General features: G+C 39.0%; 1 protein-coding gene across 2 annotated transcripts in view; it reads left to right on the top strand.

Annotated features, from left to right (window-relative positions):
* KDM1A (lysine demethylase 1A) overlaps positions 1–22162 on the top strand; it is a 44984-nt gene that overhangs the window by 6466 nt on the left and 16356 nt on the right. Inside the window, exons 3-9 of one of the 2 annotated variants that reach the window (XM_075522641.1) lie at positions 1851–1910; positions 5570–5703; positions 8928–9006; positions 10009–10101; positions 10857–10963; positions 13003–13084; positions 15377–15471. In XM_075522641.1, the coding sequence (XP_075378756.1) occupies positions 1851–1910; positions 5570–5703; positions 8928–9006; positions 10009–10101; positions 10857–10963; positions 13003–13084; positions 15377–15471 (650 nt within the window). The remainder of the gene's footprint in view (positions 1–1850; positions 1911–5569; positions 5704–8927; positions 9007–10008; positions 10102–10856; positions 10964–13002; positions 13085–15376; positions 15472–22162) is intronic. The other variant, XM_075522642.1, reaches the window with a different exon arrangement.

Genomic DNA, 22162 nt, shown 5'->3' with positions numbered 1-22162 from the left:
TTGTCCCCTCTACTCACTGTCAGTGCTAATTCAGGGGTAATGAATGCTGCAGGCTGATTTCAGCATCTTTTCAATTTCTTGATTTACGGAAGGCACAAGTGTGACTTTTCCTGCAAATTAATGGCCTATGCTGCAGTGTAAATATTAATGTTTGAGTTGTGTTAGTCTCTCTCTGAATGGAAGCAGGTCTTGTAATGTTCCCAACAAAATAAATTACTTACAATGTAGGTGAAGTGAGGAATTTTCTCTTGCTATTGCAGATATATTAGTTCATAGAATCCCGACTTTGGAACTTCTGAGGCCTGTCAAAACACAATTATTTGTCATGGTCTCTCTTGTGAGTTTTTCAACTTCCCTCCTGGTAGACTGATTATATAAAAGTACTGACTATTGCTCCTCTACCGTAGCTGAGTGAAAATGTCTTCTTGTTTCAGTTCCTATTTTATTTTATCTGTTGATGTGTAATGTTACAGCATTCCAGATGTTAATGCAGGTTATCGAAGTATGAAAACATTCGGTTCACTTTCTGTGTCTTGCTTTAGGTGTTAAATTTGTAGTTCAGATGAAATTCTTTTAAGTTAGTGTATCCCCTAAGAGCCTCAGATTACATTCTGGCAAAATAGTCCACCCAGTCCCAAACTCTAAAGAGTAATCTCAACAGTTGTGCGTTCAGCTTCAGGTTAGACCTTACTCTTACCTGTTTGGAGATGACACCTTGAGCAGTTGTGCTTTAGGAAGTGACTGTTCCATTTGCTACCTTGACCTCAGCAGTTTGTTTCAGTGAGGGTTTGTTTGGACTTTAGAAAACACCCAATTTGCTGACTTTTGAGGCACTTGGTTTGAAGGAGCCTTGGTACAGGAGCAGCTAGCCAAACAGTGCTCGGCCATCTCTGCAGTGTTCCATGGCTTCCTGCTCTCTGGAGGTGACAAGACTTTACGCAAACATCTGACTGTGGAAGAATATTGCTTAAGAGCTAAACTTGGAGCTAGCGTCTCCTCCAGGACATTGCAGCTGTACTCATCTCTGTTCTAGAAATGCTCTGTTCCTGGTTTTGTTGTAGTCCTGTCAAGGCTGCTATTTAGGACTTACACTCAGGCTAAGGTAATTTTGAGACTTCTTCAGATCTTTCAGATGAGTGCTTTCCCTTTCCTCATGTTTCCAGCCCTGGATACATTGAAAGACTGATGTCTTTCAGTGCTGGGTATTAATCACATTACTGATCAATGGTATTGACATGTACTTGGCTTCAAAGGTGGTCTTAGCATGTTAGAATATTGTTGGTGTATCAAGGGTGCTGAAGCCAAAATAAGTGGTCTGAGCCTTTCAAAAAAAGTTCCGTCATCAAGCTTCAAGGAAGGGTTTATGGCAAAAAAAAAAGAATAGGCTCTCTTCAAAGTTAAGAGGCTTTTCAGAATAGTGCAAACTATCCTCTTGCATATGGGGAGACTCGGGAGTACCAAGGGCAAGATTATCAAATTCTTATGGTTTGAGATCCATAGAATCTGATGGTATCCATCCACCAGATCTTGGCAGTAAGAAATGTAATCTTACTATTCAAATCCTAGCCATTAATGAAGTTGATCATAAGTATTTAGCAACCAGGAATGCTACATATTGTGTACTTCTTTATTTCCCATAGTCTGATGTAAAGCGTTCCAGTAACATGGATAACACTTTAGAAGACCACAGAGTTTGGTGCCCTGAAAGTTCCAGAAGATGGGTTTCTCAGAAAATGGGTTTAGTTAGTTGGTGAAATTTAATACCTAAAACGCCAACTGCCGGGCCTTTATGTCCAATATGGTTTAACTTATGGAGTAAGGTCCCTGAGTTCTCCTCTTTCCTTCCACAGGGCAAGCAGGAGGACTTCAAGACGACAATTCTGGAGGGTATGGAGACGGCCAAGCATCAGGTGAGGGTGGCGTTTGATGCTTGCCACTTAGTAGCAAGAGCCGCCAAGTTAGGGATTGATGCTTGCAAGTGCGCATGGGTGTGGTTGTCCAGAATTTAGCAAGAGATACAGGAGTTGTTTACCCACCTGTTAAAAAAGTGAGGGGTATTTTCAGATTTCAGTTGAGGTCTGTACCAACTGCAGAAAAGGATGCTAACCTATGTTGAAATGCCTCAGGCCGATCTCTCATCCCTCCACTCCTCTCCATGTTTAGAGGAGTCCAAACGTGCAAAAAGATACTTCTTACCTAGCCAGTTTCTACCACCCAGAATGACACAGAAAGCGCTGGGCTTCAGCACAGTAGACCTTTTTTTCTAATTTGCTGAAGAAACACGGCGTGGAGTACCTCTTTGCTCCTTTGTTTTTTCTTTTGAAAGGGTTTGTGTTTGAGCTGTGTGCCAGTGGTTAGCCCAGGAGATTTATCTGTTGGGGAGATTCATAGTCTACTTCTTAGTGGACTGGATTCTGAATTGCATTCGCCATTTGACCTAAGTACTGATGCTAGCAGTATGCACTTACTGCTTAATTCACAGAATTGGTGTCTTTACTCTTAAGTACTTGGAGTGCTACTGAAAATCTTTCTCCAACTCTGCCACTTCCGCTCTCACTTGACGATTGAGGATTAGGGTTTTAAGCAAAGGAGTCAAAGGCTCCAGAACCTATTCTGTACCTCTGAGTAGCTCTTTTTGAAGCAAATATAACTTCAAGATACTCATCTGAGAGTGCATCCTTGATGTTCTAAGTAAAGGAGCCTAGTTATGTTTTGGATCTTACCGCTTGCACAGAATTTCTGACTATTATAGATTGTGGGCTTAAGGATGCATTGCCTATTTCATTTTTAGGCAGGCATTGGCTGTTTGGAAATTCTGCATATTTTGCATTTTATATATACGCTGAGGGTATGCTTTAGCAATTGTCTGATTCAGCAGCCAAATAACTTTCCTTCAGAGTGTTTTTCATCTGCAGATGTTTCAGTAAGTCTTTTAATGAGCAGCATCCCTCAAGATTTCTTCTGTGGGGAAGAAGATAAGCAAAACTTCAGCACATTAGTTGCTGATGCTGAATGTCAGGAAGTGGCAAGTGTGTGCATGAATGTGTGTGAAGAGGAGATGAGAATCCAGTCTAGGCAGAGCCGTTCCTACAGTCATTAAAGAGTTGCCTGCCCCAAGGAAATCATGTATAGTTCTGAACTGGTACTCCGTTTAATGCATTGCTTTTATGAGATATAAGCAGTGAGGGTATGGGATGGGGGGGATTTAATCAGCCTGAAATTGATTTAACTTTGAGCTGTGTAGCTGCAAAAGTAAATTCAAGGACATTTAGTTCTTAGAAGATCGTCTGGTGGTTGGGCCAAATAAAATGATATCTTCGCTAATAATAGTTAGGCTTTTTCTAAATTCTGGTGTCAACCCCTGCTGTGGTTTTTTATTTTTCTAAATAGCAATGCTCATCCAGAGCTATTTTGACATTTTAGTTTTAAAGTTCAGGTATTGCCATAAAAGACATGTGGCCTTAAAAAACCCAACAACAAAAAAACCCCCACCTTGGAGTTCTTTCCAAGGCTGTTAGGAGCACCAGTTTCTCTGGCTTCTCAATTTGAAGAAATAAATTGCAAAGCTTTTCAAGAAACTGGCAAGTTGCCTTAAATCCACGTCTGAGACTCAGTTTCCTGCTGGTTGATCACTGCATGACAGTTAATGCTTTTTAGCAAATATCTGGAGAAGGCACGCTCATTTTAGCTTAAGGCTGTAAGAGGGAGTCAGGTTCAGCATTTCAAATCTTTAACTGGCCATTCTCTGAAAATTGTGCTGCTGAGCTTTTTGCTAACACTTTTTGATCTAGAACCTTAATTAAGATTTGTTAACATTAATAAAGTATCAGAGAATTGGTAACTTTGGTTTGATTTACATGCACAGTTTTATGGAGTTCATAGTTTAGCATGTGCATTCATATGTAGATGTTTGCACAGTTGGTCCAGTGTTAGACTGAAGGACAACGAAAGGGCTGGGATATGTTTATTACTGGAGAAGCTGAAGTTCTAGCAGAGCTATGGGTTTCTATTCCATAGCTGAATATTAGTGTCAACAAGCGTTGCGGGTGTGTCAACTTTTCGTATTGTTAATTTCATTTTACTTTCTTGCAGTGCTCTGTAGCCTCTGTTACTAATTTCCTCTTGTTGTAAAATCCCTGTAAATGACTATAGACAGTTTTCTTTACCTTGAGTCATCACACAGTTAGATCTTCTAATCTTTGCTTGTGAATGAATTTTGTTAGCTTCACAACTGTTTCCTTGCTTAAATTTTTTTCTTCACCTTTGGGATGTAAAAATGCTTGGAAGTTAAAGGTGTGCGTGGTTGCACCAGTACTGAAAGAAGACAATTCCTCTCCCCAATACATGTGTACCTCTGCACATGAACTTCAAACTTTCAAACAGTTATCTTGGTTAGTGTAACACACTGCAAGCTTATATTTTCTTTGATATTTATTATAATCTTTTGACCAATTCCAGTTTCAGCAAATGATCTTAATCTTACTGCATTACTTGTGGTTTTTTTCCCCCGGGATGTATTGGCTTATATCTTTCCAGATTGAATGTCCTCTCCTTTGTCCATCCTGATCTTAAGTCACTTCCTAGGACATACAAGATTTATATTGTTCTTGCTGTATTTCGCATCTCAGTATTTCATTTTGCTTCCTGTGCCGGCAAGATTCGCTTTCTGCACTCTACTTGTGCTGTAGCACTTCATGCAGCTGTGTCTTAGTTTGTTACTTATATATAGTATAACATTCAAGTGAGATTGAGGAATGTAGGGTACATAACTGTATTATTGCTTCCTTGCCAGCGTTTGAATTGATAGAAGGTACAAGTGCCTTTATGAATGAAGTCTTTCCATAGAGAAAATGTCTCCTGTATATGTTCAAGATCAGTCTTTTACATGTGGAGCATTTAAAAGGAGAAGTCAGAAATCTGTAAGTGTTGATTGTAGGCAGCACTTGGGGAGGGGATGCAGGAAAAGCATAAGTAGGTGTTTATTTCATTGCACTGCCTGTTGCGAATATATAAAATATGCGAAAGGAGAGGCTAAGGTCCCTCTAGCTTCAGGAGTTCAGTGCAAATGAAACCTTGAAAAGCAGATGAGAGAGGACTGTAGGCATTGTGCTTGTGTCTTATAGATCTTTTGGCTTTGAACGGGTTCTAAAATGTTTTTCTTATTCTGGTAGAAACTGGAAACCACACAAATGAAGGACAGCGTCTAAAGCAGTTATGTTTTATTGATATTATATATTATGTTGATGTGTCCTACCCCCCTTGTTTTTCAAGGGTTTTGTTTGTTTGTTTTTGGATTGGTGGTTTTTTTTTTTCTTTTCTTTTCTTTTTTCCCCTCCTGTAGTATAGCTTTTTCATTAACCCTAGATGATACTTCTAATTCAAAGAACTGTTGACTTGGGAACCTGCATGTCTTGCAGAAATAAATAAAAGGGCTAAATGAAAGCATGACATGAAATTGGCCACCATATCACGTCAAGGCTAGATGCACTGGCTAGGAAGGGTAGTGTAAAAATACTTACTTAGCAGCTCATTTTGCAGTGCCTGTAGACAACTTGTCTTTTTATTGTAGGTGTGGAGGGTGCAGCTTTCCAGAGTAGACTTCCACATGACCGTATGACATCTCAAGAAGCTGCCTGCTTCCCTGATATAATCAGTGGGCCACAGCAGACTCAGAAGGTGTTTCTGTACATCAGGAACCGCACCGTAAGTTTATTGTAAAAGTATTGATGAGAAAAGGGTAGGACATTTGTGTACCTTGCAAAGACTTTTTGGCAGTTACCGTGTCTAACAGTTGGTAGATTTTTTTGTTTATTTGTTTTGAGATGGTGGGGTTTCATTTCTGGCATCTGGTCATGCTCTTAAGTTGCTACGGAAGGTGTTACCCAGTTCTTGACTGAGGCAATGCTGTGACGCAGCATAAGAAGTCTCTGTAAAATACTTAAATAATATTCAATCAAATACATTGTTGCTTAGAATAAGGCAAACCTCTCAGCCTTTATTTTTTTTACTTTGCTTAGCATTCAGTTGCTCTAATACCGAGACATCAAGCCAGTCATGTGGCTTATTCTCACAACAGAATACTTACTTTGCCAGCTTTGATTTCATAAAAAAAATTGTAATGTTCAAGAAACAAAACTCTTGCTTCTGAATGTTTGTATCATTTCTGCCCAACTCAAAACTTCCATGCAACTTAGAAAGAAGGGGCAATATTCAAATAATTCATTGGGGAATTCGTTCACTCGAGTTCAGGCAAGCATACCTGAAGTTTAAACCTTAATAAGACTTAAACAGTAGTATTGTGTTTTGCAGATGATGCTTTTAAATTGTTACAATGCTTTTAGGTTCCTCAGCACACAAAGGGTTCAGGGCTTTCTCCTGTACTTAGAGTGTTTTAGAAAACTTAAGTCATCTTAGAAGAATTAACAGTAGGAAAGCAAGAAATATTTTCAAAATTGCTTTGTTACCCTAGTTAAGAGAGAAAATACCTGATGCACCATTCAATTTTTTTCACAGACTTAAGATGATCAAGGGGCATCACACAAGGGGCATCAAATAACTTAAAGAAGTTATTTGAAATTTATGCATGGTGGACATCTTCATGCTAAGAGCGTGACTTTTGCTATTCCTGTGAAATCTCCCTCTAGTTAACCTAAGTTGTAACTTTTGGGAAGTCACAAGATGCGTAAAAACAGACCAAGGCAAGCCAAAAAGTTTGAAAAACAGTTTGCTCAAAATGTATAGTGAATTTACAAACACATTAGAAGCAGAAAAGCCTTCCACTGAAACTAATAAATGACTGGGATTTAAAGGAATGCTTGGAAGGGGTGTTTGCAGGGCTGCACTAGAAAGGCTGCATTGTTGGTCTTCGGTCCCTATTTGCTATGGGGGAACTTAGAGAAGTTCCTAAGCAGGAATCCCTTTCCAAGGAAGACTTGTGAGAGGATCTCCTCCAGTGAGGATAGCAGAGGTTATAGGACAGCAGATGAAGCAAATAGTACTATAAACCCAGTGCTCAGCAGAGCTCTGGAAGAGCTGTGAACTGCTGTGTGCATCTTCTTACGTATAGCTGGCATAGTACCAAGGGATTTGAAAATACAGGGCATGAACACCCAGAGTTTCTGGAGGTTAGAGGAGTTAGACTAGTAAGTCTGATATTTCCAATTTGCCTGGTAATAAATGGAATCAAGAATTGAATTAATGACCTGGTAAGTAAAAACGTATTTTGGAAGGCTCACAGTAGCTTTTATAAAGGGAATTCACCCTTTACAGTCTATCCAGGTTCTTCGAAGAACTTATGAGAAAGTGAACAAAGGAGATCCACTTCATGTGATCTTCTACATGGATCCTCCCCCCCAAAAAAAACCCAAAACAAACAACCAATTTAAAAAAAACAAAACAAAAAAAAACAAAAACAAAAACAAAAAAACCCACAAAAAACCAAACCCCAAAAAACCCTGTAAAACAGTAAAAGCTCTTGCTGAATTGCTGTTGCTTAAAGCAGATCATGAAAATTTACAAAGCAGAATGTAGGATAAATGATCTGTTGTGGCAGTGCGGGGCAGTTGTGGTTTGAAGCCTTTAAAATCTTTTCAGGGCTGCACTGTTCTGTGTATTTACAGAGGGTCTAAAAATCAGAATTTGTAAAGAAATGGTCATTTGCTGCACATACTAAGTTACTTTAGGTAGTAAAATGAGGACTACAAAAGATGAAGACTCTTATGAGTAACTGAGTGATAACATAGCAGATGAAATTAATTTTAAATAAAAGTAAACTATTGTGAATAATGGAAGTAATTGCATATATACATACATAGAGATTTATATATAAAAAATATAGATTATGGGCTTTGCACTCCTCCAGCTGAGAATGGAATCTTAGCATTATGGTATGTAGTACTAGGAAATGGTTAGTTCCACACTCAGAAATGATCAGAAAGAACATTGTTAAAAATTACTTGGAAAACGAGTAGAAGAAATTACTATGCTAAAGATGAAATTTGCCTCAAATGGCCTCCCAAATTACATGGAAATTATTTCTTAATCTTTCCTATTCATTATACTTGCATGATTTCCATTTTAATTTGGTATCTGTGAGGAGCTGTGAAGTTCAGTAGTGCAATTGTATAGAAATACCCACATAAATGACTAGTTCTGGAATGTAAAATTGTGTGGAGATGCTATGTATTACTTAGATCTAGGCACTGAACAGTAAAATGTTATTTTTTAACAATTGCCATCCATGCCATGAAGTAGGAGTTGTGTTGGGAAAACAGTTGTGATTCTATTATTCTGTGCTTTTTTTTCTAGCATGAAGTGACATAATTAATATTTCACAGGCAGCTCTTCCTGCTTGGTTTTTGAACTGTAACTGTCCTCTAAATGTTCTTTCTTGTGTATACGTGGCCAATGTAGTCCATTGTAGTGTCTTGTATCAGTGAAGATGGATTAGATGATTAAAGGTCTGAGATAAATAAACTTCATAAGATGACAAGTACTTCTGTAGCTTTTACAAAAGCAATGTGAAATTTTATGCCGAAAAGTCAGATGCTGGCTGATGTTGTATGCCCAATTAAAATATCACACAAATCACACTTGTCATGCAGGTGGAAGGAAGGCTGAAGCATTCTGGCACTTCCATTTTGTAGCTTTTCTTCTTTCAGTGTATGTTTTCTTGTATATGGGATTAGAAGATTGCTAACTTGATACATTTCCACTTAACTTGAAATGGTGTAGGAAGTTAAAATGGACTGTACTGCACCTTAAAGAACACTGGAAGATGAAATTCAGTGCGGCTTGGATAGCACTGCCAAAGTTTAACTCATTAGAGGGTTTCATCTCCTAACAGTATTTGGTAACAAACGTGCACGTGAAAAACACCTGTTTTGTAATGCTGAATATAATGTGTCTTATTGTTTGTTTAAATACAGCTGCAGCTCTGGTTGGATAACCCAAAGATTCAGTTGACATTTGAGGCAACTATCCAACAATTAGAAGCACCTTATAATAGTAAGTCAAGTCTTCTACTGCCAAAATCATACTGTACGTATCATTCCTATTCTTTTTCAGTTTTGGTGGGGGAAAAGCTGCTCAGAATCGAGAGAGGACTTCAAATGGGTCCTTTTGTTAGTGGAGCTCCATGCGCGTTTGTATACAGAATGGGATATTGCAGTATGCTCATGTTTCAGGTTTGTTAGAGTTAATTTGTCTGGTAAAGAAATATATCCCCAGCAGAATTCAAAAAAGCTGGTAAAAACATGGGTTGTTACAGAAGTTTCCTGTGAGTGAATTCGCATGCAGCTTTTAAGATTTGCTACAACTTCATGGTGGTTTGTAGCTGTGAGATTTTCTTGATCATAAGGTTTCTGGGAGGCATTAAGAAGTTGCATAAGCCTTGAACAGACTGGCCGTGATAAAAGAAGGCAGTAGAAGAGCGAGGAGTTACCGCTTGCAATCGTAGGGCATTCCACCCTTCTCAAAAAAGATCCCAATAAACTGGAAAAGGGTGAGGGGGAGCCATAAGGAAAAAGTAATTAAAGAAGAAAATAATGCTGAAATGAATGTAGATACACTGTCAAGTATTGCAAAATAGTGAAATATTGTGTTTATAAAAATAAAAATGAGAATTCGGTGCTCTGGTAATGGGTTGACTTAATACTGGCAAATTGCGTTACAGTTCTGTGTAAAGATCCCGGATTTCTGCAGTCAATTTCAGAAAAGGTGTTCTTCCGTACTAGATAAATAGAAGCATTTAATGTCCTGTACAGCTTTTCAGGCAGTATTCAAAACTGCAGTATAGCACAGAAAACAGCTTGTGGTTTCCAGAAAACTTTAACCTCAGCCTTCTTCAAGAAGATGGATTCTTCAGTAGGGCAGCTGGGGGTGCAGAAAGGGCTGTGTTCATTGTGACTTTGCTGGGTTGCTGCTGTGACATGTTTGCTTGTGAATGTGTTTTCAGTACATATGTGTTGCCGAACATACAGAATAACTTTAAAATATTACAATTTTTAGGTGATACGGTGCTCGTTCACAGAGTACACAGCTATCTGGAGCGGCATGGTCTAATCAACTTTGGTATCTACAAAAGAGTGAAGCCCCTTCCAAGTAAGAAACTTGAAAATTGTTTTTAACTGGAGTTCTGTTTTATTGTTCTGTGATTTGTTAGGACAAATTTTTGAGTGCTTTTTTTAGGATTACGGTACTGAGAAAATAAAAAAAGGCTGCCAAGCCGTCTGGCTATAGATGTTCATGTTTTTTATTTTGGCATGTAGAAGCCATGCATTTAAATAAATCACTTTGAGAGGGAAAATGTTTGCAAATCTTCTGTAGATAATTCGGTGGCTGTCACTGTTTAATGAGTTATCCTTGTTCCTCATTTGAATAACAAAAGACAGAAATACAATACTGTCCTTAAATCTGTTATGCACTTATATGATGCTTGAATTTTGCAAGTGCTGAACTTGTCTGTCCTTTCTAGGTTTTATTCTTCTGGAGCAGAAAGAAATAAAACTGTGATACTTTGTCCCACAGTAATTAATAAGGATCAGTTTCTTCAAACAATTGTCCTTCAGAAGTATTTTTTCTTCCTTGTTACAGATACGCTACTGGTGTACTTTTCCTGTACCTGTCTCATTAAGAAAAATTGTAAAGTGTTTTACTGTTACCATATTATGTACATAATTACTTCAGTTTTCTTTTTGTGGCTATTCGTTTCGTTAAAGAGTTTGTTCTGTCAGAACTACCGATGAGAAGGAAGCTGCTTTTTGTTCTTGGTATCTCTTAAATGCAACTTTAACATGACTGCTTACAATGTAGTAATGCATGTATAGAGCTTGTAGCTTATTCTTCCCTTTCTCTAGCCAAGAAAACCGGAAAGGTGATCATTATCGGTTCTGGAGTCTCTGGGTTGGCAGCAGCTCGCCAGTTGCAGAGTTTTGGAATGGATGTCACAGTTCTGGAAGCCAGGGTATGAATTTCTGTGCTATTTTACTTCTATACGGAAACTTAACCAGTAACCACATTTAGTACTAGCATAAGGCTAAGTATCCCAGCAGCATGCCCAAGATGGGTAAGCTTGTGTGTAGTTACAGGCAGTCGGGGAATGTATTGCTGAGTACTAAACCTGTCTCACTAGGAAACAAGTGTATGTCTTCGCACTGGGAGTTGGCTAATGCTTTCTTGTGGGTGGACTGTATAGTCAGGTGCTAGTGTCATATGCTTATACCAGTAACAGGCTGGAGCCTTCTTCCTTTCATGATCAGGAACTGATTTTTTCACTGGACAGCAGAATGCAAGTCTGTATTTCAAGAACTTGCCCATTAAATAGAATCATTGTTTGGAATTGCCATACAACGTCAGGCAGGATATTTTTCTTGCACCTTTTAAGTCTATGTTAATTCTTTCCTTGTTCGTTACTGTGTGCTTAACAGAGGCTTTAAAGTTATATAGAGCTACGTTTTGTGGTGCGTGAACTAGCTCGTTGTTCTTCCAGTAATAAGGTATTCTTTTATATCCAGCCTTAAGTGGAATGTCCCTTTTTTTAAAGTTGAAGGTTTTTTCATATAATCTAATCAGTTGAGAACAGCTTTTGATGCTCATTTAAAATAAATAAATCCATTGACCAGTTAAATTGGAATTTATCTTATGTTATACTTCCTGGCTTCATTTTGTTTGGATATTTACTTCTGACACTTTTCTAGCACAGATTCAAATAATCTGCTTAAGTTTTTTGTTGGAGTAACCTTTCAGGCTATTCATTTTGCTAGCTACTGCTCTTGTTGCTAGGGAGCAAGAGCTGCTGGCTCTGTGCTTCACAGGTTCCATACCACTAGAGCAAAGGAGAGCACAACAGTCTAACTGTTTAGGAGTCTCTTGCTCACCTGAATGTATTATGGGTTTTTTTGTTTGGTTGGTTTGGTTTGGTTTTGGTTTTTGGGGGGGGTTTTTTGAAGCTGGAAGAAAAAGATCCGTGCTGTAACCTGGGTTCTGTTCTATGCATCTTTGTTATAACTAGTGTGTAGATCTGGCAAGAGGCTATTTTAAAATAATGCACAATATTTTTCAGTCATTTTTCTCTAGACTGCTGCCTCACTTCTTGAGTAGTCTGTATTTTTTTATTTTTTTAAAGCTGTCTGGTGTTTTCTCGCATTATGATTTCAGTGATTCAGGTGGTAGTTTCTTTGTGTCCACTCATTTTCTGTAACTTTTAGACTATTAGTTTACATGCTTCTGAATTGCTGATGTAGTTACTAACAATCAAACTTTACATTTTTATATGAATTGGTAGCTGTTTGGGATCTTTGCCCAACTGTAGTTGATATTTCTCTCTGATATCATCCTGCTAGCTGGACTGAGAATGGGGAAAGGAGGCTTTTTTTTTTCCGTTATTAAGTTTAAAGTGGTAGGAAAATAAGTGTAATCCTTAAGTCAGTAGTATGTGTGAAGAATCAAAAACTTTTTTTCCTGCTTCTAAAATGAGCTGTTGATTCATGATTTGATTGATTGATAGCTGGCTCTTCTGTGGAGAATAGATAGGAATAATTGGCTGATGGTTTTTCTAACCCTAAAATTTAGTTTCCTCAAGCACAGCTGAATTATTTCCTATCTAGGTATTGGATTTTGTGGTAGGAAGTGGGAGGAGGAAATTTAGTATGTAACTTAATCTATCCATGGACAATGAAGGTTTGGTTTTAGAATCACAGTAGATCCTACTGTAGATAGAGTTAAAACTGTCCAAATCAGGTTAGGCATCTTTTTTCTCTTTCTTTCCTTTTTTTTACCTTTTTTTTTTTAAATGCAACTTAAACATTTTATTCCTTAACTTACCAAATTAATTGAGATCAAGTGTCCATTTGCAGAGGTTCTTGGAAAAGTGTACATTCTGTTTATTGAACCTTTGGATAAGACAATACTTCTACCACATTCTATAGAAGTTGCAGTGATTATATTTAAGTGAGATGTATTGCTGAATGTTACCAGAGTTTTAATGTATTGTGCTTTTAAAAGGATCGAGTAGGAGGAAGAGTTGCTACCTTTCGCAAAGGGAACTATGTTGCTGATCTAGGAGCAATGGTGGTAACAGGACTTGGTGAGTTTTTCAAAATAAAAAGGAGCAGGGAGGAAAATTGCGGGACAAAATATTACAAATCTGAACCCTTGTGCTATTTCCTTTCATGGCCAAAACAAATTGGGTATTTTTAACTGTTAAAAAGTGGATGTTCTAGTTCAGCCTCTTTGGCAGTTAGCATTTTTCATCAGTGAATCTTCAGAACAGATGGCAGCCCAAACTAAAAGCTGGGATTTTTGTTGGTGCCATAGCTCTCATTGGTCACTGAAGTCATACAGGTGCTTGTCATGTCATCAAACTGTTGTAGATCCATTCTTTTACAGTTTGCTTGTGCTTAGTGGAATTCTTTGCTCTTTCCTTGGCATACTGCCCTTTTGTGTGTCTGTTCCTTTCCCAGTTCCTTCAAGTGCTACACTGCACTGGGTCTGCACTGGGTTCACTGCACTTGCTGAGCAAGTCTTTCTAAAGCTGCTTTAGCCAGCTGCCAGTGGCTGAGCTCAGGTCTGTGGACTGCATTTCTTGGTAACTCTCTTTGTTATTCCCTTGGATCTTCCAAATTATAAGCTGAAATTGAATGTGGAGAAGTAGGAATGTAGTGAAGGGGGTTAGTTGTGTAGCTAAGAGCAAAGTAAATAGGAGCAAATAAATAGCAAAGTTGGGAGAGACCCCAAAGAGATGGAATGTTTCTTCATTTACATGGGGGAAAAAAGGGAGGAGGGAGAATGAAGAGCAAAGCCATTCTAAAGAGAAGACCCTTCTTAAAGTCAGGATTTAAACCCCAAAAGTCCTTTCTCTAAGTGATTTCAAAAACAGTTGTAAAAATAATGGCAAACAAGCTGTATTTCTTCCTATTTAATGCTGTTTATGGGATGGCATCAGCTACTGATACCAGTTACTCTGCTAAGAAGATGGGCAGGTGTTTAGCATGGAATACCGTTCAGTAATGCGGTGAAATGATAAAGTATTATAAAACCTATAATAAAACCTAACTGAGTTTTACTGACTTGCTGAAACTTTGTGTCTGTCTTATGGTTAGTCATTATTAAATTGCATACGAAAACTGTTTCCAGACAAAGAGTACTGAAGTTGTACAGTCTCGGTAAAACAGATCTAAGGTTGCCTAGTGAAAGACTGTAATAGTTTTATATTTAATTCATCATGGGTGTTTCTTTTGCAAAATAATCTACCCTTTGTTTTGAATGAGACAGCATATGCTATGGAGAAGGAAAGATTCCTGTAGTGAAGGAGACAGTTTGAAGGGCATCCTTCATATTTGTGAATATGGAAGAGATGTGAGGAGGGAAGACTACTGAAGGTGGTTGACCTTGTGGTTCGGGAAGGTGAAAGACTGAAGTTATGGGATCTTTTCTGGTTTTGTTAGTAAACCATGGAAGAACTATAATTTTTAGTAGGTTGTTGAACTTGAAACATGAACTTACTTAGACCTACTTCAAAACTCTGTTCTGCTTGTTCGGTCACCTCTCTAAAGACAGGAAGGCATTAGGGTGGCTGAACCTCCCCCTCTATTTTGAACTAAGGCTCTGGGTTTGATTGGATTGTGGAATCAGAGAACATTGGGAAGCTAAATCTGGAAAAACTTTTCCCAAAGTTAATTTTGTGGCGGAAATCCATGTTGCCTCTCCTCTATGCCGTTTCCTATCTCTATCTGTTCTTTTCTTTTCCTCTGCTGTACTTACAGAGAGGCTTTGATGTTTAGTGATTCTGGATGCTTAAAGTCGATGCTTTCTGCCTTCCTCATGTTTCTACGTGGAATCTCCTAGATTGTTTTCTAACCTGTTTAGTAACACGTCTTCCAGGTGCAGTTGGTGTACGTGGTTCATCTTCACAGATTGTATTCACTAGTGTCACTTGTTGGAGTTCTACTAAGTTTTTAGGGACTGAATTCTTCGGACTCTATCTCCATGTCACCAACTTTCAAAAGCTTCTGAAGTTACTGTGCAGCTGTGGGAGCTTTCCTTGGCTTTTCAAACACTCTGCTCCCAAACGTTTTGAAGATATGTTTATAGCTGTAAACTCTCAATCTCACTAAGGCTACTGCCACCCAAGGACTCTGCTTTCATAATCAGCCCTTTTTACATACTGTCCTTTAAGTGTTGGTGGGCAGGTTTTTGTTTTTTTTCCATGACCTTGTGGCAAGAATTGCTCTGAAGAGTAAACCTTTGGCAGTGTTATACTACTTCACTGGAATGCATTTTGCACTGGAGTTGGTGTGTTTAGTCTCTAAAATAGTCTTAACTGTGGAATTTTTATCTAATTGCAGACAAACTGTTAACTATACAAAATGTTTTCCAGGAGGAAATCCCATGGCTGTGGTCAGCAAACAAGTGAATATGGAATTGGCTAAGATCAAACAAAAATGCCCACTTTATGAAGCAAATGGACAAGCTGTAAGTCTGATACTGTTTTCATGAACCTTTTAAAAAGAAGTAGTATCTCAAGTGTATTTGCTACCAGGCTATTGGTCTAGCAAGAGGTAGCTTCCAGGAAGAGCGAGAGGAGTAATGAGACTGTGTGTCCATTTTTAGTGTGGTAATGTTCTAGCATATCTGCACCTATTTTTCTGTTCTTTCCACATGAGATTTTAACTTTGAATTTCAGAGGTTTTGTGGAAGCTAAGTTCCTGTTTGTTCTTCCCAAATTCATTACTGTTTTCCTTAGACAGTTGTCTGTCTCACTCCTCTTTGAAACAATTGTGTGCTGTGCTGACACTCTAGCTTTTGTTGCTGTTGCTGCTACTTCTTTTTCCTGAAGTAAGCTCATTCTCCTACAAGGACAGGCTGAGAGAGTTGGGGTTGTTCAGCCTGGAGAAGAGAAGGCTGCGGGGAGACCTTATAGCAGCCTTCCAGTACTTAAAGGGGGCCTATAGGAAAGATGGGGACAGACTTTGTGACACAACAGACTGTTGTGACAGGACAAGGAGCAATGGTTTTAAACTAAGGGAGGGCAGATTTAGACTGGATTTAAGAAAGAAATTTTTTACAATGAGGGAGGCACTGGAACAGGTTGCCCAGAGAGGTAGTGGAGGCCCCACCCCTGCAAACATTCAAGGTGAGGTTGGATGGGGCTCTGAGCAACCTGATCTAGTTAAAGACGTCCCTGCTCATTGCAGGGGGGTTGAACTAGATGACCTGTGAAGGTCCCTTCCAATCCAAAGCATTCTGTGATTCTGGCTGTTCTGCTTACCTGTTGCTTTTTAAAGAATTGACTAACCAATGCCAGCTCGTTGAATGCATGCAACAGTTCAGCAATAATATTCTAGAGCTGGGATTCACAAGCTTAATTAGCTTTATTTCTTTCTGCTGTAGTGTCAAGGAGTGCTGTTAGAGATAGAAATAATAGGTCCTAGTTTAGTGCTGAATCTCACGCATGTATTGACTGGAACTGTTCCTACCTCCCGAATCTTAAAACGTGGTACTAAGAGTAACTTCTGAAAGAAGACAGGTGAGGATACTGGGCTTCTTGCTAGAGGCCTGAAAAAGTGATTTTTGGCACAAACCTGTTGTAACCTGGCACCTGCAGCTTTTCTTACTGCACATGAGTGAATAGGGTGTTACAGTAAACTCGGGGAAAAGCCTCCAAGGCATTGTAGACAGTTCTAGCAGTCAGTCTGCTCTCGTGTTGTGAAGCCAGTCCTGCATGTAACATGCTTGTCTCTGCGTTGCTGTGTTCCCCCTCTCCCAGCTGTTACAGCGCCTGCCCAAGTAACGCTTCAGTATTTCGCAGTGGGGCAGATGTATCCCTGTGCAATTAGAAGAGACTCCCTCTGTTAACACCACCCAATAAGACACATACTTCAGCTACTTTGAACTTTAGACCATGCTTTTATTGTCTCAGTAAGCACTGTGATGACTGCAGCTTGACCACACAGCTTTCCTTTCTGTAGCCCACTCCTTTCTGTTCACAGTATGCTGGATCACTTATATCCAGCTAAGCCCCTCAGGCATGTGCAGCTCCCACGTCCTGTGGTCCAGGAATTTCCCTTGCTCATCAGATAGGCACTTGCAGAAGAAGCCAGTGGGAGTGGATTGTTTGTCAGAAAAGGAATATTCCTTCTGATTACTCTCTGGTGTTCCTGTACCGCATTCAAATGCTATTTATTCTCGGAGACCCAGTTGAGATGGAAACTGGCAATGTGGCTGCATGCTGCCAAGCACTGGGATAGGGAGGAATCCTTCAGCACAGAAAAGGTTCTTACTGCTCCTTTGGCTAACCTTGTGGGACAGGTAACATCATCTCCTTGTGTTCGAAGATGGTTGCTGCAGCAAGGAATCTGTCCATTTATCAGTGTAATGCACGGATCTAATTTATTTATTAGGGTAATGCACAGGAAGGTTATAACACTAGTCATATTTTAAAAAGGCATGTCACAAAATTTGTCAGCTTACCTGTTGCAAACAAAGCTTCATATGTATAACTGGATATATTTTCCAGACTGAATTTTATCACTTCCTTGTATTGAATGTTGTCTTGGTGACTACATAATGAACCAGAGTGCTCTTCATTGGTTTAAAAATAAATAAATAAATAAGATTGCCTCTGTGTGCTGCTTGTTTCCTAGCATGCCTGTCACGTATAACATCCGGAACATTTGGCTAAAAATGGCTTCAAATTAGATAGTTAATAATGACAGATAATTAGGAAGAGAAGTTGTGGTGTGAGTAATGATGACCAATATTTTAATCTTCTACCACCCAGATACCACAAATGCCAACATAATCTTGATTATGTGACCTTCAGTATCTGTGCATCTGTCTGTGATCATATCTCTGTATTGCCTGTAGCTCATGACCATCTAAACTGTTAAAGGTGGTTACTTCATGTGATAAAAAGTAAATGAAAATGGAAGCTCTAGAAAGAAAATGTTGAATTTGCTTGCTCAGATGTGGTGCAGTTGTACCTTGAAAGCTGTGTGTTTTGACATGTACTGCTCATTTTGTCTTTCTCTTGTTTTTCCTTAATATACTCCATGATGCTACTTCCACCAAGGCAGTTACTTTATTAATCCTTTCTTTTCCTTTTTTGATGTTGCCACACTTTTTCCTTTGGTTATTAGCTAAAATATGCTAAAAATTAAATGATTATCTATTTCTGCAATGTTTTCACATCTTAGTACTTTGATTTTCACCCCACTGTATAAAGCTTATCCTGAAATAGCTGTCAGGCTACTTATGTTATATTTCTTTCTGCTGCAATTGTTGAAAGGACACTGTCAAGGTAGTACTTTATAAACAGTGAAAAATAAGTTTCGTTTAAGCTGAAATCACTTTCTACAGGATATGCTTCTTCCAAAGGTGCATTCACATTGGGTTACTAATGAGTATTGGGCAAGGAACTTCCTTTTTTGCAAGCAAAAATTTTTCTGACCCTGCCAATAGAGAGTCTACTAACTTGATAGTGTCCCTTTACATTTTCCTTTCAGTTTATCCCTAAGCCCAACTTCATTCATTGCCCTACTCCTCCTCAAAACCTTCTCAATTTGTGTCCACCAGTAATAGCCAAGAGCAAAGCCTTTCTTGTCTCAAATAAAAGAGCACTAATATTCCACCTCTCCCTGTGGCATTTTGGCAGACTTCATGGTTCTTGACAGGAGACAAGTTGTAGCTTTTAAATTAGCTAATTCCCCAGCCATTCTAGGAAGTATCAAAAGTGTCCTTGGAAAACAATATACATGAGATAACTCAGACATTTAAAGCATGGAATGCATCTAGAAGTCTAGGGACAAGTAACAATTGGATGTCTTTATACCTTGGCTACTGTCTTGACAGCTTTCCAGTATCTTTTCAATGGTTAACTGTTCCTGCCAGTCTGTCTACATCTTTTTCTCCACTATCTGCATTTTACTGAAGGGCAAAGTACATAAGTTATACACTTAGTGTACATCCTCATGATCAAGCTCTGCACTGAAGGCATAAATCTCTCTTGCTGCTCACAACTGTATGATGACCCAAGATTGAGCAGTTTTATACCTTCAATAAGCACTCCTCTAAAGTGTGGTTATTTTAGTCTTTGCCATGGTGTTACCTAATGAAGAAAGATTTCTCTCTGAGGAAGTGAAGATGGAATCAAATTCTCTCCATATAGGATGGGCTCTTAAAGATTGCAAGTTTCAGATCCTTTCTTTGTGGTAAGTTGGTTTCCTCCAAAAAATTTACCAATTTAGGAGTTCTGAATAGTCTTTGGGAAGTTTTACGGCCTGCACAGCTGCCTAAGGCATTGATGTCAGCTGTGAAAAGGTAGGCAACGTGAATATCAAAAAGTCATTTCCCTTCCCTTTCTTCATCCTAACTTCACGTTACTGGGAAGTGTGCATTTTTGTAATGCCATCTTCAATTTGTTGTCCACCAGGATCCTCGCATCCTTTTCTTCAGAGCTGATACCCAACAGTCAGTCCTCAGCCTGTCCTGATGCATGGTATTCCATGATGGTATTCCATGGTGGTATTCCATCACCATTTCAAGGCTTCGCCTTCGAATTTAATGAGGTTTTTGTCAGCCCATTCTCCCAACTTGTTGAGGTTACACTGAGCGGAGAAGAGATTGGGGAGGTCTGAGAGCGTCCTTACCCATAAACTCTGAGGCAAAGAGGAATTTAGTGCTTTAGCCTTTTCCATGTCCATTACCACTAGGTTCAGCAGCAGGTCTGCAGTCTGTGTTATCCTTACTTTTTTGCTACTGCTGTGTTTGTGGAGAGCCCTTCTTGTTGCCCTCTTATGTCCAGCATCTCAGTTTCAACTCTGGCTGACTTCTGGTATTCTTAATGCCATCTCTGCATGCTTGGGCAATGCTTCTTCGTTCATCACAGATGACTTGTGGTGTAGTAATAGATGCTTAAGCTGGAACTTGGAAGATGAAGCTTAAATTATAAAAGTGATTACCATCACTTTCTTGAAACTGGGGCTGTAATTTTAATTCTTTAACCTTCAGGAGAGCTATCCCTACACCTCTTCATCCAGAAAAAGATCTTAGAAATCTAATCATTCAGTGGAGTCTGCCCTGTGGCTCTGGAGAGCCTCTGTTCAGTCTTAAGGCAGTGCTTAGTAGTACCAAGTCCTCTGTTTTCCACTGAGACTTCTACTGAGGACGTGTACCAAGTTCTGGCCCACAGAGACAGGGCTTTAACTTAAGCCAGAAGCTGCAGCAGCATCCCCAGGCTCTTCTCTTTAGAGGCAGAATCGCTTATCCGTGGATTGACTGTAAGGAAGTATCCTAGAAACCATGTCATTTAATTTAGATCATGCCTTTTCATTTCTAGCTTTTCCTTTCTCATGATTAAAAAAATGGAAAGGGCACAATAGTACATACCCATGCTGTTAAAGCAGATCCTAGTGTTCAGGTGTGGTACAAGAAGGCAAAGGTTAAGTCAGCAGTGGGTGTATCACTGGAATGTGACAAAAAAGTTCGCATTTGGGAACTGCCATTTGAAGCTTTCATTATACCTGTGCTATGCTCAGTAGCCTTGTTGAAGCTTTCTGGTACATATAGGAAAATAGTCTCATAATTGTGAAATACATGTTCTACTTAGTATAAAACCCAAATCTTTTTGAATGTAATAGGTGCAAATTACATTGTTACATAGCTATGGAGTTACATAATTGTTATCAAATGTGGCTGGCAGCAGCTACTAGAGAGGATGGCATAGAGGAATCATAAGTACAGATCTAGCTAAAGAGGAAGTTTCAGCATGTAATTCTGAAGGGGAGCAGTATCAATCGGGGAAGGTGATACAGGTCTTTGGGATAGATTTTCAATTTTTACACGAATGAGCAGAAATGTAAGCATGCACCTACATCTTGAAATTGTAGATTGGACAAGACTGGAGGTAAGTATAGGGAAAGTTTGAAATATCCTCATATATAGTTAAAAAAAAAAAATCTTCAGATATGTGTTCTAGTCATCATATAATCTGTGTCTTCTGTAGTGCTGTTGCATATAATATACCAGTATTTGAGCTGACAGTATCTCAAAACTTTTATCATGTTTTAAAAGCACAAGATCTTGAGAACTAAGTAGTGGATATAGTATCGAATATAGTAGTGTCAAAAGTGAGATAATTCATTTTTGAGACATAAAAACCTTGAGTGATAGGAGAATTTCAGTAATAATCAAGAAAAAAGGAGAACCTTGCACTGATTGGAGAGTAGGTGAGTCACTAATCTTTGGCAGCCATGGGGTGGGGAGGTATCTTCATTCTTAAGATTCTTCCAAAAAGGTAGATCCATCAGAAATAGAAAAATTCATTTCATGATGCAGTAAGTCTCCAGGGAGACACTACCTGCAGAACAGTATGGGATTCTAAGACATTTTACCACAAGAACAGTGGAAGAATCAACATCTTAGTATAGGCAGTTGGCAAAGTTGGCTTGTGCTTATGACACATACCCAGAGATGAAGTATGACTATTAATTGTGAACCTCAGTCTGGGAAAATGCCAGACAAGAAAGATCTACAGAGCTAGAAGATAACCATTGGCTCAAGAATGAATACTTAGAGTGGCCAGCTGCAAAGTGGAAGAGGAATCCTAATTAGAACAATGGGATGCTGATATAACTTCACTGTCAATACAGGGTATACTTGGAGTTAGGGGTGAGCAACAATTGGAAAAGAGCCATCTGATAGAGTCATAGGGATAGGCTTAGCACTGTTAACAGCACCTCTCGATCTCTTTCTGTTCTGGTTAGCAATCATCCAAGAGCTTTCCCAGTCTTTCTGAAGTGTATACTTTTTTCCTCCTCCTCATGCTGATCTTTCTCTTATACTCATCAGTGTTTTCTCTCTATCCTTTGTTTAACCTAGACTGGGTTTAATGGATGTTAATACCATGTGATGCTTGCTCTTTTCAGCATGTGCAACCATCATCACCTAACTGGTATTTCCACACTGGCAGCAGCACACACTATTTAAATGAGTATATTCAGTACAGTCAAATGCCACCATTCCTGAGGAGGAGAAGTGGAGAGGGAGGTGCTTATCTTTTCTCCCTGGTATCCAGTGATAGGTCATGTGGAAATGGTTCAAAGCTGTGCCAGGGGAGGTTTAGACTGGATATGAGGAAGCATTTCTTTACCAGGAGGGTAGTCAA

The sequence above is a fragment of the Mycteria americana genome, chromosome 21, assembly GCF_035582795.1.
Source record: "Mycteria americana isolate JAX WOST 10 ecotype Jacksonville Zoo and Gardens chromosome 21, USCA_MyAme_1.0, whole genome shotgun sequence".
In the NCBI taxonomy this organism is placed as follows: Eukaryota; Metazoa; Chordata; class Aves; order Ciconiiformes; family Ciconiidae; genus Mycteria; species Mycteria americana.
Note: the sequence above shows the minus strand (reverse complement) of the source record. Positions and strands in the feature narration are given on the sequence as shown.